This window comes from Capra hircus, chromosome 21 (genome assembly GCF_001704415.2).
Source record: "Capra hircus breed San Clemente chromosome 21, ASM170441v1, whole genome shotgun sequence".
In the NCBI taxonomy this organism is placed as follows: Eukaryota; Metazoa; Chordata; class Mammalia; order Artiodactyla; family Bovidae; genus Capra; species Capra hircus.
The window spans coordinates 3,435,424-3,459,325 of NC_030828.1; the positions used below are offsets into that span (position 1 = coordinate 3,435,424).

Here is a 23,902-nt window from a genome sequence, read left to right on the forward strand (position 1 = left end):
ATTTTTGAGTAGTTAGAAAATGAAGAAATGTCTGTGTTCAATTTATTCATTTTAGAATCAGAAAAGCCTTTCAAATAAGCGTCTTATCTAATTTATATTTCATGCAGAATCACTGCAATCAGAGCTATTTAATACTATGACTAAGTGTATACTCAGAATAACACCTTATATTTGGAACATTTATGTATTTTTAAGTCCTATTTCTGAAATATATCTAGAAGCTGCTATTTTTAGAAAATCTTAGAATTTTTGGCACGTGCAAAAGTGCCAGCAGTTAGCTTAGATTTGGACTGCGTTGTATTAAACATAACTAAGGATAGTGTGACTTCACACATTGAATGATTAAAGATCTTTTCTGGAGGAGAGTTAGAAATTTGCCCTTCTCACAATTATTCTTGTTAAGAGTGACTGTAAACAATTCAGTCAGTCTTTTGACTGACTCTCAAAGTCTTCCTTTGTCTTTTGTCAGAGTACGACAAAAAACACAGAAATGATAATACACTGCCCATCAGGTTCTTGCTGGGTTTATTTAAATATTGAACATCTCCCCCTGGGTGTTCTCATAGCCAAGAGGCATCCGGTCCGGAGGAAAACAGACGCTGCCATCTTAAAACCAGAACTGTGCTTGCTTTGCTTCCCTATCCTGCCCAAGCGTCTTTTGTGCCAGCCAGCCTCAGCACTCAAGGTAGGCACGCTGAGGCAGAGACGAACATGACCGCAATAATGAAATTTCACGTGTTCGTGGGTGCGGGAGGTAACGCCCTACAGCAGAATTCACGTCCGATACCCACTCACAAGTCTGCAGACCCTAAGTCCTCTTGTCTCTGACAAGAAGGCTTCTTGTCCAGAAAGGGAACTTCCCAGCCTCCCCAAATGTACAGAGCAATTAGGTAAGCGTTTAATTCTAATTAATCCATTTTACTGACTTTCCTTCCCATAGCAATGAATTACAATTTTTTAAAAAGTAGCCTCAGAGGCCAGTTTCTTTCTATGGAGAGTAGGAGCTGCAGACACAGGGGCCTGCGTGCAGGACTGAGGCAGGACTTAGGCCCGGCCAGAAGGCGCTCAGGGCTGGTCCTGAGACAGGAAAGCTCTCGCCGCCCCGGCCTTCGGCGCCTGCCTGGACACCCCCTTTCCATCTCAGCCCTAAGGAGAGGGACACGAGGCACCGATACACTCCCGCAGGCTACCAAGAAACTTCATCAGAATCGTGGCCTGTCCCAGAGCTGGCCAAGCCGGGGACCCCGAACGTGCCCCCCCGCCCTTCCTCGCAACCGGCCCGGGGCCAGGGCGCGTTTGGTGAGAGTCTGGCGGCCTCTACCGGAGCGCCTCGGCAGAGGAGCGTTTCTCAGAGCCGGAGCCGACATGTAGCGCTCGGGCGAGGTGAGAGCGCGCGCCGGCGCGCCGGGGGCGCCGGGGGCTCTGCAGCGGGGCGGCGCGCGGCCTCGGGCGCGGAGCTGAGCCGCAGGGCGGCGGCGGGAGCGCGGGGGTGCCCGAGGCGCTCGGCCCGGGAGCACCGGGGAAGTTCGCGCTGGCGGCATGGGGCGGTGACGCCGCACCGGCCTCCGCGCCTGCCAGCCGGGGAGAGCAGACGGGGGAGGAGGATGCGCCCTCGCCGACGGCTCGCCTTCCCGGGCCGGCGCGCGGGGTAAGCCCGGGCGCGCTGGACCGGGGCCGTGGGGTCAGGAGCTGCAGGCGGCGGCGGGAGGGCAAGCGGCCCCGGCTCGGCCCGCTTGCCTCTCCTCGAGGCTGCCTGGCTCGGGGAGGGCGGTGGAGGCAGGCGGGGCGCCGCGGGCGGCCGGGAGCGCAAACTTTCCCCCGGCGACTGCGGAGGCGCAACCACCCGCGGGAGGGCAGGGGCGTCCAGAGCAGCGCGGCGCCGCCGGACGGGGCGCCGGGGCGCAGGACCCACGGACCTGCCGGTAGGAACTGGGGCACGAGGCTCCCGCCGCGGTCATCGGAGCCGAGGGCCGAAAACGCCCCCCGGGGGCCCCGCCGGCCGCCGGGCTCCGAGGCGCGGCGGGCTGGGCGCTTCCTGCAGGGTGGGCGCGGGCTCAGGCTCGAGACTGGGGGCGGGGGCGCGAGCGGGTCGCTCTGGCGGCTCGAGGCCGGCAGACACGGAGCCGACGCTGCACCGCGCGCTCCGGGCCGAGGAGGAAAGCGCCGCGCGGCAGGACGCTCCGCTCGGACCCGGGGCGGCAGCAAGGGCAGGTCTGCCGGGGCCAGAAGCGAGCCGGGGAGGGTGGGCAAACGGGTGGCTCTGGGAGCGCCGCTGCGGACCGGGCGGGCGGCCGACTCTACCCGGCCGCGGGCGCCCGGGCGCGGAGGCTGCAGCTCTGCAGTGCCACCCCCGCGCCCGCGAGCCCCCGCGGCGGTCCCGGGACCGTGGGAGCCAGGCTGTCTTTAGGGGTCCCGAGTCCCCCAAAGCCTGGTCCAGACTGTCACCAGGCTGAGGGCGGCAGGAGGTGCCGCCCGGGTTTCCCGCATGCAGCGCCGCGTGCTTGCCGCCGGGACTCCGGCCCGGGTTTGGGGAGCAGCCCCTGGACGCACCCAGGCAATCCCCGCCCTGCCTTTCTCGACTCGAGGGCCTTGGTTTCGGAGGTGGAAGTACCTGTTGTGTGTTTCTCTCTTCCGGAGTTGGCCTGGGGTCTCCTCGGGAAAATGTTGCTTTTGAACACGCTGTGCTCCTTTATGATGTCTATCCATTTGCGTTATGCGCATATTGAGAAATATATCCCTTCTCTAGGGTTAGTTGCAAAGCCCAGGGCTTGTGCCTGCTTGGATTTCAAATGCATTAATTAGGGCCCACCATATAACCCAGAGCCGAGAGACTTTCCAAAATGCAGTGATTACTAAGTTCTTTAGTCATGGGGACAGATTGCTGAGAAAGTGGCAGCCTTCTTTTATAAGCAATTCTTATATTGTGATCTTGCAGAAGACCTGTTTAAATGTGCCTTTTTTTCCCCTCTTTCCACATACTTTCTCATAGCACCTTGCAGAACAAGGAGTAGCTTGCTGGCTTTGACGTGTGGCAAATATTTCAGAAAGGTAAAATTATTCCACTTGTGGATTTGACAGATGTAAAATACAGTTAGATAACTTCAGGCATTGATTCTAATAATAGGACTAGAGGGTCATTTGATCACATGGAAAAAGTCAAACAAAGAATTTGCGACATGGGAAAGGTAAATTAGGAGAATGATTCCACACCCTGAGTAAAGGTGAAAATCAAGCCTACTGTAATTTCTTTTTACACCCCAACTTACTGGCTAGTGAACACAGATAGTTCCTGATATGGAGCTGTGATGGACAAGGACAGCCCGGCTCCTTTCTTTATGAATTGTGTGTGTTGGCAGTGTGATTTGATTCTAGGAACTGTTTCATGACAACGTTCATGTTTGTTTTTTCCCCTTTCAGCTTCAAGATCAAGGTGGAGAAAGGAATAGCTATTCTTCCCAATTCATCTGCTTCAGCTGTTATTCTTACTGGGAATGGACAATGGAATGTTCTCTAGCTTTATCATGATCAAAAACCTCCTTCTCTTTTGTATTTCCATGAACTTAGCCAGTCACTTTGGGTAAGTTATCATCTATGCTTTGATTTTACAATTTTCAGGGCGCATATACCTTTTAGAAACTTTGCTGAGCAGTATATCAGCAAACCCTCATTGGCCACCTTTGCAGTCCCACAGACTTATCAGAGTCCTTGCCTTCCCCTACGCTTAATTCTGAGCAAGCCTGCTCCAAGTGTAAGGTCTCTGAAGTCAGTTAAAGAAAAGAGGCAGATTATGTTTTCAGAAGTGGAAGCCAAAGATGGTTTCAGAGTAAGCTGTGTTTCCTCCCACTCAAGTTAAAGCAAGATTCAAAAGCTGACCTGCATGAAGGACATTTATTGCTTGTTGGACAAAGCAGTGGGCAACATTCTTTGTCGTCCTTAGTTCCAAACAAACTAAGGATTGTTGTCCTTAGTTCTGACAAGGACTTGCGTGGTCCTGACTTGAGCCAAAGGCCTTGAACTGTGGCCATCGGAATGCAAATGCAGATACCAGAAACTGCATGTGTCTGATGATGTGCAGGACCCCAGGGCGTTTGGTGTTACCAGTGCCTTTAAGCTCTTTCATCTTGGCCTTTAGTATCAGTGTACTGATTCTAATAGTTTTTCATCAAACTAGTGATAACCCAGGGTCCTGACAAACTTCTTATGAGGTGCTGACTCTGTCCTCTTCTTCCCAAAATTGTTCTGGCTAATCCCAAGGACTGTAACTTGAAGTTGGTGGTGTGTTTATTCGCTAAGTCATATCCGACTCTTTGCAACCCCTTGAACCATAGCCCGTGAGGCTCCTCTGTCCATGGGATTCTCCAGGCAAGAATACTGGAGTGGGTTGCAATTTCCTTCTCCAGTGGATCTTTCCCACCCAGGGATTGAACCTGTGTCTCCTGTCTCGGCAGGCGGGCTCTTTACCCCTGAGCCAGCAGGGAGACCCCAACTTAAAGTTGGTGGAGTGTAATTAAGAAGTTAAATTTTAGGACAAAAGTCGCCAAACACCCCTTATGTGAAAATCAGTGGTGAAGGTTGCCCTTGTGTGAATCATGGAGGCATCTACAGGGCACAGTGGCTCTGCAGTACATCCCCACGAGTCAGCAGGAAGGAGGCCCCTCCAAAGTCCATGACCCTCTCTCTTTGTTCTCAGGACATTTTCTGTACTTCTGACATTCCCAGGTCTGTACAGACGAGAAAGCAGAGAGAGAGAGGTCTGTGGCCCTCCTCAGGTGTGTGGCTGGTACATGACGGCATGGGGCCGTGTTTCAGCTCCATCAGAGACTTGTCTGGCCCTCAGCACCGTGAAGGGGACAGAGTGTGCGTGCAACCCATGCCCTAGCCTCCTAGCCAGTCAGGGCGTTCCCTCGGGACAGAGTGTCGGTTGTTATTCTTACCTTGCTGCTTGTCTTGAAGGGGTACTTCCCTACCTGTGCCTTTGGTTTCCTTATCTGTTCAGTGAATATCTTCCCTTCCAAGGGCTCTCCCTGCTGCTAAATCTTCTAGGATTTAACCGCAGTGTTCCCACATACATCCTGCATACATCCCTCCTGCATGAGAAGTGTGTTTAGAAGTGAAATCAGACACAATATTTTAAATTTCCAAGTTAGTACATTAGGTAAGTAGTTTGCTTACTGATATATTGCATACATTTATCAATATTTCAGATGTAAGAAATATGGTAGGATTGGAAACATGTATTTTTTCCCTAAGATTTTAGTCGAATATAATTCTGTGAATCTGCATATTCTATAGTCAAGAACGTATTACGCTTACCTGGTGGATGAAAGTCTGAAGTATGAAAAAATGTGCGTATGGAGTTTGGCCATTAGAAGCAACTGTACTTGATTTCTTACTCAATTTGATGACTTTCTGAGGTCATCTTCAAAATAGAGAGATAACTCTTAGTTTCTAGAAGCTAATACAGAACAAGTAGTAGAATACCCCTTAATCTCCTTAGACAGTTAGTTTGTTGGAGAAGTTTTGAACCTGTCAGATATAAGTTTAATAGTCCATCCTAAAATGACACCTACTAACTGCAGAAATTAATGAGACCCAGAATAGTATGTGAAAAAGAAAAATATCCTTAATTCCACCACACAGATATAATTATCCTTCCCATTCTGGTGTGTTTCTTCCCCTTGCTTCTATGCCTAGCTTTACACAGTTGGGATCATACTGTGTTTTCAGTTCTGTAATTTTTGTGCTTTGTTCACACCAATACTTTGTTACCACAAAGTCTTAAAATGTATGATGTAAAATGGGCAAGTGTATTGCAGTGCATAAATGCTTTGTCATGGGCTACTTCCCTAATTAGGGGCGTTTGCATTGTTTCAGATTGTGTTGTTTTTCTACATATCTGTGAACATACCCGTCCTACAATTGCTTTAAGTATTTGAGTTCATTTCTATTAGAAGATATTTCTGTAAGTGGAATTTTACTCAGCTCCCCTGAGTGCTTTTAGCTCTTGGTTTTGGGCATCCAGTTGCTTCTGGGGACCAAGATCTGTAGCAAAGTGGGAAGTCAAGTAGGGTATGGTTTTCAGCAGAGAGCATCTTGACGTCTAGGGGCACAAGGCCCTATCGATTTCCCTTTTTATACAAGGCTCTTCTCACTTGGTTATTACTGTAAATGAGCTTAAGAATACTTTTGTCAAATTGCAAAGAAAAGTTTCAGAACACTTATTTGATTTAAAATCTTGACAAAATAATATCTATTGCAATATGAAGTGACTATTGTTACGTTGTCTGTTTTAGAGGACATTTAGGAGCTGAGCATCGTTAGCCCTGGCTTACAGTCAGGGAGATGGGAGGAAAAGATGGCTACTGGTGGGTTTACCATGCTGATTGTGCTGGGGTTCTGTCCTCAGCCCTCCTCAGAGGGAACCTGCTGGGTGGTCCTGGGGTTCTCGTCTTGACTTCACATGGTTTGCGTGGAAGGTCTTAGTTAGACTGACCTATAGAGGAAGGGGACATAATTTTGAAAGGAATTCTCTGCATCAGGGTAGAGAGAATTTTCCATTCTGAGATTACAGAAAAAAAGAGCTTGGTAAGCTCTGTTATCTTCCTTCAAAGAAAGAGTTTATGTGATTTTGTTCTAAAGAAAGGTGAACAGGGAAGCATGAAAGGCTGTAATTTGCACATTGTGGGACAGAAGAAATGTGGATCCCTGTAAATACATAAAGAAAATCAGACAACTGGTGAAGGTTAAAGAGCGTGATAGGAAACTGCTCTCAGTCAGAGAGCAGAGGAAAGAGGCAGGACGCTTGTGCTTCTGTGCAATACAAAATCATACACTGTTTGTGAAAAGCATGTGGATCTGGCAATCAGGAAATTTATATGTGATGAGTAAAATGTATTTGGTGATTATATAAGATGCGGTGAAATTGCTTTGAAAATATGAGTCTCATGTCTTCTCCCTTTTATTTTCTGAATTTGATCAGAGCCACCAGTAGCTCATTTTCAGTAGCCTTTGTAATTCTTCTGTTAGTTTTAAGTTATATAACAGAGCATGAGTCAAGTGTATAACAGAGCAGAGACATATCTGACTGTCGGCCTTGTGTGATGTCGCATTCAGAGGCATGGCATAATTGGAGGCGTTATAGTTATTTTAATCAGTAATGACACATACATGGTATAAAGACACCAGCACAGAAACGATGTTTGCATCAAACATAATTTAATCTGAAGTTACTTTATCATCATCTGAGAAATCATACTTTTCAGACTTGATCAGATCAGTGATAATTGCAAGATAAATTTGAGGATTATCAACTCAATAATATGGTGAAATCTGATTCCATTCATTTAGTAATATTAAACACTGTTTAGAGGTTTATCTATTAGAAAGTAAAAAATGCATTAGAATTTTATCACATGGGAGCTATAATTCAAATAGCCTTTGGAAAACACTATTCTATAATTGGCAATTATAGGCAGGTTCTTGTAGAACTAGCTTAAGAAAAGGAACAGATAAGGTTCTTTATCTGTCTACACAAACATGCTAACTGGGACTGTTGGTTTCATCAAGAGGGCCTGCTCATACACGTTCTCAAGGACAGTTCTCTTCTCTTAACTAGAGCAGAAAGTGCACTCTCTCTGAGTCATTCACGTACTCACGATGTCTTTTTAAATGGCAAGAGGGAAATTCCCATATGGAAAGTTCTTCCTGCTTGTTACTGTAGAGTCACAAGACCAGGACTGATGGTCATCATGACAATTATAAAACCACAGAGAAGTGCTGTGAAGCAGATAGGACACTCACAGGTGAGGAGGCACTTATGTGGAGGCTGCAGGGATAGCCAGAGACCTTGCATATAGTAAACATTTCAGGTGACTAAGACCCTGTGCTGTGCTGTGCTTAGTCACTCAGTTGTGTCCAGCTCTTTGCGACCGCATGGACTGTAACCCACCAGGCTCCTCTGTCCATAGGGATTTTCCAAGCAAGAATATTGGAGTGGGTGGCCATTTCCTCCTCTAGGGGATCTTCCCTTCGACCCAGGGGTCAAACCCAAGTGTCCCGCATTGCAGGTGGATTCTTTACCATCTGAGCCACCAGGGAAGCCCAAGAATACTGGAAAGGGTAGCCTATCCCTTCTCCAGCAGATCTTCCTGACCCAGAATTGAACTGGGGTCTTCTACATTCCAGGAAAGCCTGACTAAGACCCTGCTACAGAGTAAGGCCAACATTTTCTTAAGGCACCAAAACAAAATACTTCCAGATTACCTGCTTAGAAACTTAAAACTGCTAAGCAAAGCTTAGATGGACAGTCAGCCAGAGTCGACCCAGCCAGCCCTGCTCTGGCCATCAGCTCCAAGATGAGTAACTGGCTTGGTTCAAGGGGCGAAGGAGAGTGTAGGTGTTTGGATTTTTTTTTTTTACAAAGGTACAATTGCATAGCGTGCATATTTTAATTGGTGTGAAATTTCAAAGGAAAATATTAGATTCAAAAGTAGAATTCTAGGGGCAGCAACAATACTTATAAGTGCTTACATGAGTGCGTCTTCATTTCCAGAATGCATTTTCAAAAGAAATGTACTGTTTAATTTTCACAGAATCCTCTCTCTGTAGGTGAAAAGAGTGAAGGTGAAAGAATACAGAGAAACATGTCTAAGTTTCATCATTGAAAAGTGGGAAAGTCAGGGTCCATCTCCAGGGCCTGAGCCTGCACCATCAATGCAGGACCTTCTCCAGAATGTCTGGATATTTCAGCTGCAACGAAAAGGGATAGAATGGGGGAAATCTGTACATTGGAATATTCTAACCCAGAACTCAAATAGCACTGCTCTAAAGATAGTCTTTCATAGCCTGAATAAAATCAAATGCAAAATATATACTATGAAATATGATGTAATAGAGAGGGAACCATGTTATAGGAAAATTAAGATATACAATGAAACAGGCTTTAGCAGTTCATTGAAAATTCTGTTTTATTTGTATTTATTTAACAATTTATCTCAAGATCAAAAGGCAAACCTAAAAATAAATGAAACCCACGAGCAGTTCATTTTCACTTTTAACCACAGGAAGAAATTGGGCCATCACTCCATAATCAATTCAGTTCCTACTTCAGGGATGTAGGTATCGTTTTGACAGAGGACAGTGAAGCTGTTCTTTGTGGCAGCAGTTACTAAGCCTGCCTGCAACTCAAGTTTCCTAATCTCCAAGTGAAAGTAATAACAGATCCTATGCCACAGGGTTGATGTGAAGGGTAAATGCATGTGTGCTAAATGCTGAAACACGGCCAGGTAAGAAGGGAGTGCTAAGTCCAGGCTAGCACTGTCTTTCTGGGTATTGTGACCAAGAAGCGCCAAGGTTTGCTAGACTCATGGGCGGGGCACAGCAAAGTCCACAAGGTTAGTCCCATTGGCAGAGTCTCCCTTCTGTATAAGGGTGCACATCCAGTTATAGGTTCTGGATCGGGGTTTGGGCATTCTGCAGGATGGTGCCCTGCAGCTACGTCAGGGTCTCTTGAGTCCTTCCTACATGCCAGGCACTGTCCTAGGTGCTGAGATCCTGTGATGGGCAGAGCAAAGCCTACCTTCCAGGAGGGCTCCTTCTGGTGCAGTAAGTAAACACGTACTTATCAATTGGGTCACATGGATTGCAGTGAAGAGTAAATCAGAGTAGGAGGTAGTGAGTGTGCTGGGAGATGTACTCAAGCAGATGTCTGAAGAATGAGCCTGTCTTGGTAGCAATGATCGGACAGTCGAGAGGAGCAGCAGAGGCAGGGTGACTGAAGAGGCCAGCTTGAGGACTGGGAAGGTTGGTGGGAGGCAGGGCCAGAGAGGCAGCGTGGGTGGGGGATAGTCAGATCATCTGTAGGCCATGCGGGGTAGCATTGGGATAAGCAGTTGGCCTTGAAGAGTGAAATCTGATCCCACTGAGACTTGACAGTAGAATTACAAACAATAAAGCTGACTCTGGCTATAAGTGGAGAGTGAACTCAAGAGTCTGGGTGGGGAGGCTTAGTAAAGGAAGGGCCGGGAAAGGCAATCAAGAGGCAAAGGCGGTGCCCCAGGGGAGGGGTGTTTTGGGCAGCGGGATCAGTTGATGGGCTGCCATGGACATGAACAAACACCTGAAAAGGCGGTGGGTTCAATAGGCTGTTGTTGAGCTGGAAGAGACAGAGGGGAGGAGGCCGCTGAGAATTATCAGTGCAGTTCTGGACCTGTGCAAGCTTTGTTAGATATCTAAGTGGCCAGGCAGGCCATTGGGCATACATGTCTGGACTCAGAGAGAGAGAGAGAGTTTGGGACTGGAGACATGAACTTGAGAGAGATTTAAAGCCATTAGATTGAATGGGATCAATTAGAGATTGAGTTTAGACTGAAGGAGTGTCTCTAGACAGCCCTGGGAAATGCCAGGTTTAAGGAGAAGAGGCAGGGGAAGATAAGAAGAGGTTGAGTCTTGCACTGTAAGAAGGGGATGGGCTCAGCTGAGGACTGAGACTGGACCCACAGTTTTGGCACTGGGAGGAGCAGCCGCAGAGGATTTCACTGGGATCCTGGGTGAGGCGGGGGCAAGAGCAGGGCAGAGTGACAGCAGAGACCTTTGAGGAGAGAGATCTTCAGTGAGAGGGCCTCTCTTCAGACGAGAGGCTTAGGATGGAGCAATACCTGAAATGGCATATAGGGTGAATGAGAGACTTTTCAAAGACCTGATGTAATTACTGATGGGAATGGTTAGGGAGGAAGGGAGACCCACGTGTAATAAGCACTGGGATGATTCATGTGCTTTATAACCACATTTGTGGAGCATCCAGTGTGGCTGGGGGAAAGGAAGGGGATGAGACTCCGGAAGTCTGGGGTCAGATGACGGGGGTGTTGCCGGTAAGGCAGGCACCTGGGTCCTACCTTGCGGGTTGTAGGATTCTGAACCAGGCTGCAGTCGTGGGGACAGGAGTGGAACATCTACATGAAGGGTGGTGTCCAAGGGTGTGGTGGACTTGAGCTCTGTCTAGAGAGGTGATGGGCAGGACCAGGGGCACTTTTGACGTGGAAGCCACCTAAGAGTTCTGGCATAAAGCTTTATGGGCACAACTTTATCCACATAAAGCACACGTGCCAATCAGTCCATATTTTCCATCATAAGAGGAAGCAATTTAATTGGAAACTCGAGTTTTATTTTCATGTCTGGTTATATCCACCATGATATTTTTAAAATTTTACATATTTTAGCATGGTTAACTAAAGTGGTGTGTAATGGAAATTTGAGGAAAACATCACAAAACAGTGCCATTTAGAGGTACTTATTTAGTGAGCTTAAAGTAATGAAGGAATAAACTGAAGATTCTTTTCTCAGAAGTAACTATATACTGGAGAAAGAATGCAGAAAGAAATGCAGTTCAAGAAGACAGATAAGCTGCTGCTTAAAAGCAATTCTGTTCAAGTCCCAAAGTACGTTCACATTAAAGCTGGTCTGCAGATGCAATTATCTATGCCATTTTATGGAAATCGAAAATGACTGTCAGCATAAGCAGAGATCACAAGAAATGCATCGCATATTGCCATCAATAGCACCATTTGTGGTACGAGACTCAAAAGATTTTTCTTCCCCAGAAGTGATGACAAAACTGTTCAACTTGAACCATTTAAAATACTGAAATAAGGAGGCATCATCAAGCATCACTTGGTAAAGTGAAACACCTTTAAAGATGGACTCTGCTGCGTAGTGTTATTATTGCTGGTAGAGACATTCATACTGATAGAAAAGTTACGTTGGAGTAAAGTTTCCTCAGAAACAAAAAGAGTCTTAGATTTGATGACTAATACAACTCTCCTCTTTCAGAGTAATGCATGGATTCTACTGCAGGTTTCACCCACCCTGATACCTGGTTTTGGAGAAAGCTTTCTTGGGATCCTTGTCCCGTTGCATTCAGATTACTCCCTCCGCATTCCTCCCCAGCTCGCGTCAGAAACCCTGCTAATGGCCTGTCCATCCCACCTGTACAGCCCTGCGTGGCCTGAGCACTGGGCCTCTCCACCTCCAGTCTTACCTCTGATAAGCCCATCATCCCCCAGGTGCCTGGGGCCACACGGAAAGACAATGAGCCTGTTGAGGTGCTTTGCCTTTCCCACCACCTTCAGGCCAGATCCTGCAGGTGGAGCTTGTCACATGAATATGAACCCCCACACAGGGCTCTTCTCACTAGGGTTCTTACATGCCCACTGCAAATGTCAATATTTTTCTTTTTTTTTTTTATAATTTTTATTAGAGTATCGTCGATTGGTGTCAGACTTTATTTTGGGGGGCTCCAAAATCACTGCAGATGGTGACTGCAGCCATGAAATTAAAAGATGCTTACTCCTTGGAAGAAAAGTTATGACCAACCTAGATAGCATATTCAAAAGCAGAGACGTTACTTTGCCGACTAAGGTCCGTCTAGTCAAGGCTATGGTTTTTCCTGTGATCATGTATGGATGTGAGAGTTGGACTGTGAAGAAGGCTGAGCACCAAAGAATTGATGCTTTTTTTGTTTGTTTTTTATTTTTTAGTTTTTTATTTTTTAAATTTTAAAATCTTTAATTCTTACATGCGTTCCCAAACATGAACATGGCGGGGGGGCGGGGGGGGGAAGAATTGATGCTTTTGAACTGTGGTGTTGGAGAAGACTCTTGAGAGTTCCTTGGACTGCAAGGAGATCCAACCAGTCCATTCTGAAGGAGATCAGCCCTGGGATTTCTTTGGAAGGAATGATGCTAAAGCTGAAACTGCAGTACTTTGGCCACCTCATGAGAAGAGTTGACTCATTGGAAAAGACTCTGATGCTGGGAGGGATTGGGGGCAGGAGGAGAAGAGGACGACAGAGGATGAGATGGCTGGATGGCATCACTGACTCGATGGACGTGAGTCTGAGTGAACTCTAGGGGTTGGTGATGGACAGGGAGGCCTGGCGTGCTGCAATTCATGGGGTCTCAAAGAGTTGGACATGACTGAGCAACTGAACTGAACTGAACTGATAGTCGATTTACAATCTTGTGTTAGTTTCTGCTGTACAGCAAAGTGAATCAGTTATACATATATCTACTCTTTTATAGATTCTTCTCTCATATAGGTCATCACAGAATATTGAATAGAATTTACCTTGCTATACAGTAGGTCCTTATTAGTTATCTGTTTTATATATAATAATGTGTATACATCTATCCCAATCTACCAGCATTTTTTCTTAGTGCCTCTACTCAGACCCCTTCCTTTGGCTTGAGGCCTGATCTTCATGCTCAAAGGCTCAGGTCTGCTCTCCTTTCTTCTGGCCTCATACAAAGCTTGATCCCTCTACTTCTGGGTCCTAGGACGCCCTGCATTTAAGACTCCTGAAGCAATCATGTTCTTCAGGAATCCTCTGGGAGCATGGCCCATTCTTTTAGATCCAAAGGTTAGGTGTGCCACCTTTGTCATCGTCACAGTTCCCACCACAATGCCGGGCACATGGCAGACACCCACAGTGCCTTTGCTGGGCTGAGCTGCTGGGATAGTGAACGTCTGTGAAGACGTGATGAGAGAGCTGCTCTCTGGGGTCATTTGGAGTCGCTCTGGCAGCTGGTTCACAGAGCAGCCTGTTTCCGACTTAGCTCTCTAGTCTTAAAACAGTCCCTCTCCCCTCTGACTTCACATGAAGATCACTTGGGGACCTTAAAAAATACCAGTGCCCATTCCTCCTAAGGCCGAGTCTCCAGGGTCTAGAAATCAGAAGAAGCTAATGCAAAAGTCACAGATTCAAATGCCCTGAAGACACCAGAGGTAAGACCACAGAGACAGGTGGGAAATTTGCACAATTACTAGAGTTGAGGCTTCCTAGAGTCACGCATATTTTTTGTTCTGAAAACTCTATGTGAAATAAACCCATCAGTGCACCACATTTTATGGCTGCCTATTCTCTACTCCACCTCGTCGGAAGTCCCTGAAAGACCCAGACCTTTAGACCTGGCAGGGGCCATTCATGGCATCTGAGGAAGTCTGTCCACCACCTGAGCGTCAGGTCCCATTTGTGTCCCTGCCCATGTCCCAACCATCATTTCCCTCCTCAGCCTGGAACGTGGGGCTCAGTGTTCAAGCTTAGGGATCGAGTCCTTGTGCCTTTTGTATAGAAGATGTAAAAAATGAGGATGTTTTAACATGAGTGGTTGGATCTATATTTCCTTTATTGTCCCTTTTCTGGAACATCAGTAATATGAAAATGTAGCAGCTGTTTCATGGACATTATTTATAGAAAACATGTACTAACTATAAGAAAATGGTTCAAATTTTCAGACAACCTAGTTTATTAATCCTGATACTGAAGGGAAAATTGCCACATTTTTCAAGGATTTCTATTTTATATAAAATTGTTCTCAGAAATAATGCATCTAGTCTTGGTTCACAGAATCTGCTCCCCGCAAGAACAGAGCCTTCAGCTTGCCTTAGAAGTGGCCGTGTACTCACAGCTGACCTGAGGGCCGGCAGAGCTCTTTGGTTTTACTCAGAAGACGCAAGCTGAAGCCTGCTCCCTGTACCCCAGAGGGCTGAGGGTATCTTGTGTTTCCACCTGGAGGCCTTGTGGATTTGCTCACTGCATGGAATTGCTCACTGAAGGCACAGCTCGTATTTGTGTGTCGTTTTGTTTTCCTAGCCCAAATGGAACAAAGCAAGCTGAAGTCACTCTGTATGTTAGAAGCAGTATGTAAAAGTTATACAGCTTGATATGCATGAGAAAGTTCACCAGGCCGTGCTGAGAATCTCCTGTAAACTGGCACACCGTTTGCTTTCAGTAGTAAGGAGAGGCCTTCCTCTCCATAGCTGTGAAGACAGTGCATTTTGTAACCACCACTTACAAAGGAATGGTTTCTGAGAAGGATCTATGGACTGAGGAGGACTTTCCAGTTGTTCACCAGAGGAACCTCACCTGCCCTGACAGGCATTTTTCAGGACTTCTAAAGAAACTATTTGCGACGTCCTAGGGCCTACCTTCAGTAAATACAGAGAAGAAATCATGGCAAATCCCCAGCCTGGCATCTTTTTTTTTTTTTAAGACCACAGATAAATGCAAGAAACCGTTATAGCAAAAGAGGCCAAATGCTGAAATTCCTGCAAGGGTGTCTAGGAGGCAGCACTCCTGGAGACATGATGGGACTAAGTGGTCTGTGGACATCTCCATGGTCTCTATCTCCTGACAGTCAAGGCTATTCAGAGCAAATATAAGTTAAGAATATTTTCACAACAGATAATGTAATAGTTTTTAAAATGTACTTGAAACATTAAGGTATGCTTTTTCTTTTTTTTTTTTTTGATTGTGACTTTTTAATTTTTTATTAAGATAGAATTAATATGTAACATTGTGTAAATTTGGGGTATGTAGCATGTTGATTTGATACATTTATATATTGCAATGTGATTACCACCTTAGCATTAGCTGACACCTCTGTCATGTCACCTAATTATTAAGTCATTTCGCTTTTGTGATGGAAACAAGATCTCGCCTGTTATTAACTTTGAAGTTTATAACATAGTATTGTTAACAAGAATTACTTCATTGTGCATTAGATACCCCCAAATTATTTTTTTTCTAGTTATAGGTTTGTAACCTTAAACAACGTCTCCCAAATTCCATCACCCCAGCCCCTGGATGCTCTCTGTTTCTATCAGTTGGCTATTTTAGATTTCACATACAGGTGATAGCTTTTTTCTGCTAGTTTGCCTGCTCTCATCTCTCTTCTGTTAAAGAGCCAAAAATTGGACACTTGGACAAAACCTAGAATTGAGTAACCAAAGTGGTGATCATTGTGAGCTTCACGTGAAGTGGATGTTGAGGCCAGACTTAGTCTGAGCAATAGTTGCTCTGTTGTTGCTCAGCTGGGCCCGTGCACAGACTTTCTTTCATAAATTTGGATGAAGTGTTAAGGCCCTTCATCCTGACATTAGGTTTTCAAGGCTGAGTGCTTTGTTTTCCTGTGTGAAACTTACGATGGATGTCAGAGAAAAGGGAATTCAGTATTTTTAAATACTAAGTCACAGAGTAAAGAAAAAAAAAAAAGTGTCTGTGGGCTCCAAAGGTACATAATTCAGTCTTTAACAGGACTGAATTTTAGGTTGTTAGAGCTTCAACTATATGCATTTTAATGGTGATGAGAAAATTAGATCCAAAGAACATTATAGTCGTTCATTCAAAAGGGAGACACTTTAGGCCATTAGAGGGTTGATCTGTTTAGATACAGTCGGTGAAAATGACCAATTTTCAAGAAGCGGGTGGGGCAGGCATATATCTTTGCTGCCCCGAGAACTGCCTGCTGATGGCAAGGTTCAGTTTTCACTCCAGCTACTCTGTGAGCAAAGTGGGGCCCACAGTGACACTTCAGAGGAGCTCCAGGAGCCCCCTTTCTCCTCCCAGGTACCAGGGGTGCTGACTTGTTGGGACCACAGCCAACTCTCAGCTGGATGAGTTCCCCTTGAAGCCGAGCCAGATGGCAGGTCAGGTTCTTGGTAATAACACACATCTTGCTATTTGCACGTCTGAACAGGTAGCACTGGATGGACATCTGAGGTGGAGCCCATGATGTTCAGCTGTGTCAGTCATCTAGACTGTGGCTTTCTTTCCCTGCTGATAACTTCTTCAGCTTTTCCCAGATCTGCTCAGGGCCGATTCTCATTTCCACCCACTCCATTGGCATGCACTTTTTTTGACATAGACTTTTGAGGCCTCAGTTTGTTGCTGGATTGTACAAATTAGACCATTCTTCCCGTGAACCTCCTGCAAGGGTCCGCCCGCTCTGCTCAGTGCCTTATTGTAAGTTGACATGTTGGTCACAGAACACTCTGTTCCCCGAGTCTCTGCTCTGGGGCATCACGTAAAGTTGAGGTTTTCAGTCCGGGCTTCACAACTCCTGCTCAGCTGGCCTGTGCTCTGACTGAGGGGAGCGTGCCAGCAGAGCTGATGGTGTGGAAGCCCACCGCCGTCCCTCACCAGCAATCCGTCCTGGCATAATGCTCACAGCACAAGTGCTCCCAGTCAAGAATGCAGGAAAAGGTGGGCACACCAATCTTACTTTCAAATTAGATAGAAGCTCTAATGTCCCCCGGGACCCCAGAGCCCATTGCAGTGGAGTAACTAACAAAATGAAGGCTCAGTTTCTCTGTATTTGAACCAAACTGCTGAAATGCCCCACAAGTGGGTGAGGCTCTGCCAGTCCATGTGCAGTGACTAACATGTCTTAAAAATGGCTACACTATCAACACAAATAGTTCTTCAGAGTCTGGGAGACATGGAGTTTGATTTGATGGGTGACCAGCCCAGAGCCAGCATTCTCAGACTGGCTGTTCAAGAATTAGGGCTATTTAAATATTCAAGAATAAGGATTATGTAAGCAAAACAGCTTGGATAGTACAGGAGATCATTCTTAGATATCCTGTCCTACCCAAGACAAGTCAACATGTCATTCCCTGTTTCTATACTTTGAGAAAAAATTGTAAGAAACAATTAAGAAAGTCTGAACTCTTTCTTTTGTTTCTCTGTTAAAAAGCTTTTCACAAATGCCAACCAGCTCTGTAAAAGCTGAGACCGATGACAACATCACGATATTCACCAGGATTCTGGATGGGCTGCTGGATGGTTACGACAACAGACTGAGGCCCGGGCTCGGAGGTGGGTGTGGGCCCTGGCTGAGGCCCTCGGGCCCAAGGCACGTTTCTGCTTACACCCAGTCTCGAGCTCACGTTTGCTGTGATTCAAACAGTTCCTCAAAGGGCTTCCCTGCTAGGAGTTTGACTTGGTGGTGTGGCAAGGCTGCTGCATGTTGTCATTTTCCAGATGCAAGAAGCCAGGGGAAGTGATCTCCCTGAAAACTCTTTTCTCTCCAGATAATGGTAACATCCATTCTGGTCCACTTAAAGAGAAACCACTTCTTAGGTGATACTGAAGCTGAAGTTACCCTGTGTTAGGAAATACTTTATCATCAACCTCATAACCTCCTGTCTCTGCAAGTCCTTTTCAGAAATCCGCTATTTAGTGCAAGTGTTCTTTACACGTTGCCTATTACAGGTTTAACTTTTCACTAGAGCCATAATTAGTTTTTACTTTGACCCTATAAAGCTGATGAAACTAAATGAGTAGTAAAATATGCTTTCAGGGTACAGCTGGCTTGATTTTGTGCTGGGAGTCCCGTGCGTTTCAGGCGTGTGGGGGGCCCTTGGCTCCGCCAGGTTTGCATGTGTGCATTTGAATCTGCTCCGTTAGGTGAGGAGGGACCCCCTAGCAAATCCATCCCCAGAGGAAAATGTTTAGTCCTTCATTATTTGCATTTTTTATCAGGGGCATTTGCTTAAACCATGGGTTGGCCCTCTCTGCCTCTTTGACAAGAACAGTCCACGTAGGCTCCCTGACCCCATTTTACTGCGCCCTCCCTGAGTTATGTCCCTCTGAACTGTGAGCAGAGGCCCTGGCGAGGAACCTGTGTCTGTGTTTCAGAGCGTATCACGCAGGTGAGAACGGACATCTACGTCACCAGCTTCGGCCCCGTGTCCGACACGGAGATGGTGAGTGTGCTTGCGGCCCCGCCGGGACCACTCTAAGCCCTGACGGCACCGGCCCAGGGCTGCCCTGCCTAGCTGTCACTTGGTTGCCTCCGTTTTGTGCTAGGAATACACCATCGACGTGTTTTTCCGACAAAGCTGGAAAGACGAAAGGCTTCGATTTAAAGGGCCCATGCAGCGCCTTCCTCTCAACAATCTCCTCGCCAGCAAAATCTGGACTCCAGACACATTCTTCCACAACGGGAAGAAGTCCATCGCCCACAACATGACCACGCCCAACAAGCTGCTGCGTCTGGAGGACGACGGCACACTGCTCTACACCATGCGGTGAGTGCCGCCGGCTGGCGCTGCCGTGCCGAAGCTGGCTAGTTGGAGGGTTTGTCGTATCTTTGTGTGTGTGTGTCTGTGTGTGTCTGTGTGAGATGGGTGCTTTTCACCTTCTGACTTGCCCATACTGATGTCCATGTAGATTATTTATTTGGGCTACTATGAGTTCATAGTATTTATCTATACTTGTTAATTTGACTCAAGATCAAGGGCATCTTTAGAAGAGTAGTAATGTAAGCTAGGGAAAATTTAACAGATTTTATTTTAAAAAGTCTAAGCAGACTCCTTTTTTGTTGCGATTGTGCAGTATTTTGTAGTTTTAAAAGTCTGTTTGTTGTGTGGTTTGATAACATTTCCAGCACTGAGGTTAAATTTTAGCACTTGTCATTTAAAATGATCATTAGTCATTTTCTGAAGATTCTGAATTATTCATTGCATCTGAGTAAATCAATACATTGACCAGTGAGAAAGACTTCTTTATAGCTTTTCAGCTTCCATGGTGGGTCTAAGTAGACTTTAGAAGATATTTTTAAATTAATGAAAAAGAGAAAAGGAAAGAAAAAAGCATGAAAGCCAAGTTTTTTAAAAGGTACATTATTTAGGTAGCTGTTATAGATATTTTCTATCTTAGTTATAATTATTCACAATAAACTTTATATTTAAAAGGGTAATTGTAGTAGAAAATAATGTGAATACGTCATCTTCAAAGACTGCATGTCCTAACGTAATTCTGAGGAACGCTTTGGCCTATTGTGTCCCAGACCTGCTTGACAGCTGGCCATGATTTGTCTTATACCAGCCCAGTAAGGATTCTGATCAGTGATCTGCACACACACCTTGGTGTTTTGTTCCAGTCTTTACTCTTCCTTTTTCCCTACATTGATCTGGAAGGTGTTTCACCCGTAGATGGAGATAGGAGTTGTGAGCATCACATCAATGCCTTACCTATGCAGAACGCATGTGGAAAGCTGAGGAATATCTCGAGGGCTGACGTTCGGTCCTCGGTCATTGTGCTGTGGGAAGGAAGGCTGGGGAATATCTCGAGGGCTGACGTTTGGCCCTCGGTCGTCATGCTGTGGGAAGGAAAGCTGAGGAATATCTCAAGGGCTGACGTTCAGTCTTCGGTCATCGTGCTGTGGGAAGGAAGGCTGGGGAATATCTCGAGGGCTGACGTTCAGTCCTCGGTCATCGTGCTGTGGGAAGGAAGGCTGGGCAGTGAGACAGGGCACTGTGCTCAGCCTGTGAGCAGGGAGTAGTGTGGAGATGAGCCCCGCATCCTGGCTGGTGCTGGGGTCCTCTGTCATTGTGCTGTGGGAAGGAAGGCTGGGCAGTGAGACAGGGCACTGCGCTCAGCCTGTGAGCAGGGAGTAGCGTGGAGACGAGCCCCGCATCCTGGCCGGTGCTGGGGTCCCCTGCAGAGGAGGCCCTGGGTAGGCCTGCCGTGCACCTGTGCTCTGTTCCCAGTCTGCATAGATTCTTGTCCTTGATTCACACCTGGCTCCCGTCCTGCAGGGGTCAGTTTGGTCCATTGCCTAATACGATGGGATGCCTTTGTCCTGGGCACAGTTGCATGGACAGGGTATAAGATAAGCCTCTTGTCCAGAAGGGGAGGAGGCAGCAGAGGGGCCTTTTACCAAGTGTCTGTATACCAAAAAAGTCCCCAATACACACAGCCCTTCAGCCCTCAGACCGCCCAGCCAGGGGACAGCATTTCCACTAACCAACAAATAGGCAGAGGCCAGAAATGTTTGGTAATCAGCCCAAGGTCACAACTATGAAGGGGGTGGTGGCAGCAGGACTCTGATTTCTGGTATGAGCAATTTCTTTGTTTAATCTACCACATTTGGAAATTGGAGGGATGCAGCATTATTAGACATGCAATGGCCTTCTTATCTTTGGGAAAATGTCATGCCCAGAAGGAAGTGGTGAGAAACCAGAGAAACTTAGCAGGGATTTGTCCTTATTTGTGCAGAGGAAGCCTGCTGCTAATGAGTTGCAAAGGTGATAACCAGTTTTCCTTTCCAGTCTTATTCAACATGTGGAAAGGAGAACTAGCTACAGTTGAAAGCATTAGGAATTATAGTATGATTGGACCTATAGCTATAATTTGATAGCATTTTAGTCTACAGATTTAGCAGAGATGGTGAGATGGCAATCATAATTAACTGGACAGGTTACAGAGGGCACAGAGCCCCATCCAGGCCTCACGCCGTCACTGGGCCTTTAGAAGTACAGCCTTTCTATCTAACTCTTTGGTCACTCCCACCAAATCTTATAAAAGCAGTGATATACTTTGACCCAGTAATTTCTATGTAATGTCTGTCTTAAGGAAATAACTAGGAGTAAGGACTAAGCTTTATGCACAAAGGTTTCTACTATCATGTTACTTATGACACCAAACAAAGGGAAAAATATAAAAATTCTGCACATTTTTCCAACTAAAATTGTATTTAAAAATTTTTATTCAGACTTTGGATCTAATACAAAAGATGAAACATGAAGAAGAAATTAGGGTTCACAGCCTACACTTTTAACCTGAGATACATATTGAGAAATATTTGAAAAGTACTGTTACCAATTTCTGAAAAGTAACTCTATGGGAGGGATTCATTTATATAACATCCCCACCATGCTCCAGAAATCATTTAAGGTAATAGTAAAAGACACACACAATTCAGATGGTTGAAATTCCTTAGGTGATTCCAAAGAAGCTAAGGGAACATAAGCTATTGATGCCATTTGCTCCCAGAATGTCTTCTAAAAAGCCTTTGGTGCTTGCCTAGAGCTGATCTACAATTTCAGTCCCGAAGAACTTTCTACCACCTATGCATAATCTGTTTATAGAATCTGATGATAAAAAGGTTAGTCAAAAGAGAGCCATAGACATTTCCTGTTAGACCATCAAAGAGAGGACCCTTAAAATGCTCTGCAGTTACCTTCAGAACGACCTTGTAGCAAATAAAAGTGATAAGTTTTACAGAGCCATACCCAGAGGTGTACTGTGGATGCCAGACCAGTGGCCCGGCATCTTTAAGGGGAGCCCCAGCGCAGCAGTTTCCCTGGGTTGTCGTTGCCAGAGCTGGGGAGAGAAGAGGCACAGAATCCAGAGCATGACTTCTGTCCACCCAAGGACTGAATTACTTCCCTTCTGGCCGGCCTCACTAATTGCCTGAGGTTTTTCCCTGGGTGGAACTTTAGGTCATCATTGAGTAGTAGTGAGTTTTTATTTCACTCCCCTGCAAGCTCAGACATGAGCACGGGAGGGCATGTGCCAAACCTCATGACACATTTTCTTTGTAACAGGTGAGCTGGGAGATAGTGAGCACCAGCTCTCACCTATGTTTCCTGCATGCCTTCTGAAGGTGCAGACTTGTGAGGACCACACAGGGCTTAGTGTCCTGGTCTTTGGGTCCCTGATGGAAGAGCCAGTCTCTCTAGTCTGTGGTGTAGGAAACTGCAACGAGCAAGAAAGCACTGACAGGGAAGCGGGCTCTGGTAGTATCACATGGTGTCAGAGAACCTGTCTGCTGCTGCACCTAGGGTCACTGTGTCCACGCCCGTCCACCGTCCTGGTCATGGAATGCCCTGCACTGGGGAAAAGAGCCCTGGGCAGACCGGAATCACTCTGGCACACTATGTATTTCTCTGTGCTATTTTTATTTTGAGAAAGGCATATTTTTATGATTGTTTACACCCCGTTTGGATTTTCATTATTAGTAGACATCACTGCTTTGAAAGGAGCATGGATTTTGGAGTTAGGCTCACTTAAGCTCAGATCTTGACCTTATCATTTAGTGGTCATGAATACTTGGCCGTTTTACTTTAATCTCTTAGAACCATTGTTTGTTATTGTTTATTTCTTTCTTTCAGTACGGTGTACCTGCAGGCTCTGAGAATGTCAGTTTGAGAACATATACAGCTATTCCTTAAATGGCCACTGGGAGGCAACACAGTCACATTTTTGCATAGTGATTGGCAGCGACCATTTAGTCTAAGCAACTTACTTGAAGGAGATTATATACACGTTACATATGTTTATTTGTGGATAATATATTTGAAGGAGATCATACATATATAATTATAAGTTTGTAACTAAGCACTGGTGTGTGTTTAAGAGTGTCTACATCCCTACATGTAAACCAGTGTCCTTCATGACACCAGTAGATGTATTGGCCAGATCTTGACATTTTTAAGCTAACATTGATTTTAACGATTAGAATCAATGTATTATTTAAATATTTGTGAAACAAGGAAAATCACCAAATATGGAATACAGTTATGAGGCCGAGACCAAAGAAAATCAGTGTTAACGGTTTGGTCTGTATGGCATATACGTGTCCCCCTCTGTGGGCACACCTGCATACACGTGTGTATATCTGCGTGTGTCCACACATCCTCTCCTATAGATTTCGAGTGGTCTCATTTTCTGAAAATTGTTTTGTAAATAGCTTTATGATCTAAAGTATATTGAGCACCTTTTCCCCTCATTAAACATTGTTCTCAAGTTTGTGATCCATTACATCCATCAGGTCAGTATCCTGTCATTATATTTCTCTAAAGAAATGCATGTCATTTTAATTTTTTTTTTTACTTTATGATAAACATTGTAATCAGTTCAGTTCAGTTCAGTGGCTCAGTTGTGTCCGACTCTTTGCGACCTCATGAACTACAGCACGCCAGGCCTCCTTGTCCATCACCAACTCCTGGAGTCCACCCAAACCCATGTCCATCGAGTAGGTGATGCCATCCAACCATCTCATCCTCTGTCGTCCCCTTCTCTTCCTGCCTTCAATCTTTCCTAGCATCAGGGTCTTTTCACATGAGTCAGCTCTTCGCATCAGGTGGCCAAAGTATTGGACTTTCAGCTTCAACTCCAGTCCTTCCAACGAACACCCAGAACTGATCTCCTTTAGGATGGACTGGTTGGATCTCCTTGCTGTAAGCACATAATTCTATCCATTGCATAGATTCCAGGTATTGGTCAAAAGATAAGCCTTTCAGTACGTATTTCCATGTTACTCTAAAAACTCTACCA

General features: G+C 45.8%; 1 protein-coding gene across 4 annotated transcripts in view; it reads left to right on the forward strand.

The window, feature by feature from the left end:
• GABRA5 (gamma-aminobutyric acid type A receptor alpha5 subunit) overlaps nucleotides 1,304-23,902 on the forward strand; it is a 95,361-nt gene continuing 72,762 nt past the window's right edge. The window contains exons 1-6 of one of the 4 annotated variants that reach the window (XM_018066601.1): nucleotides 1,329-1,383; nucleotides 2,990-3,048; nucleotides 3,418-3,577; nucleotides 17,532-17,653; nucleotides 18,476-18,543; nucleotides 18,647-18,867. In XM_018066601.1, coding sequence (XP_017922090.1) covers nucleotides 3,492-3,577; nucleotides 17,532-17,653; nucleotides 18,476-18,543; nucleotides 18,647-18,867 — 497 coding nt within the window. In that variant the 5' untranslated portion in view covers nucleotides 1,329-1,383; nucleotides 2,990-3,048; nucleotides 3,418-3,491. Of the gene's footprint in view, nucleotides 1,384-1,445; nucleotides 1,649-2,989; nucleotides 3,049-3,417; nucleotides 3,578-17,531; nucleotides 17,654-18,475; nucleotides 18,544-18,646; nucleotides 18,868-23,902 lie in introns of those variants that run through there. The other 3 variants (XM_018066602.1, XM_018066604.1, XM_018066603.1) reach the window with 3 other exon arrangements.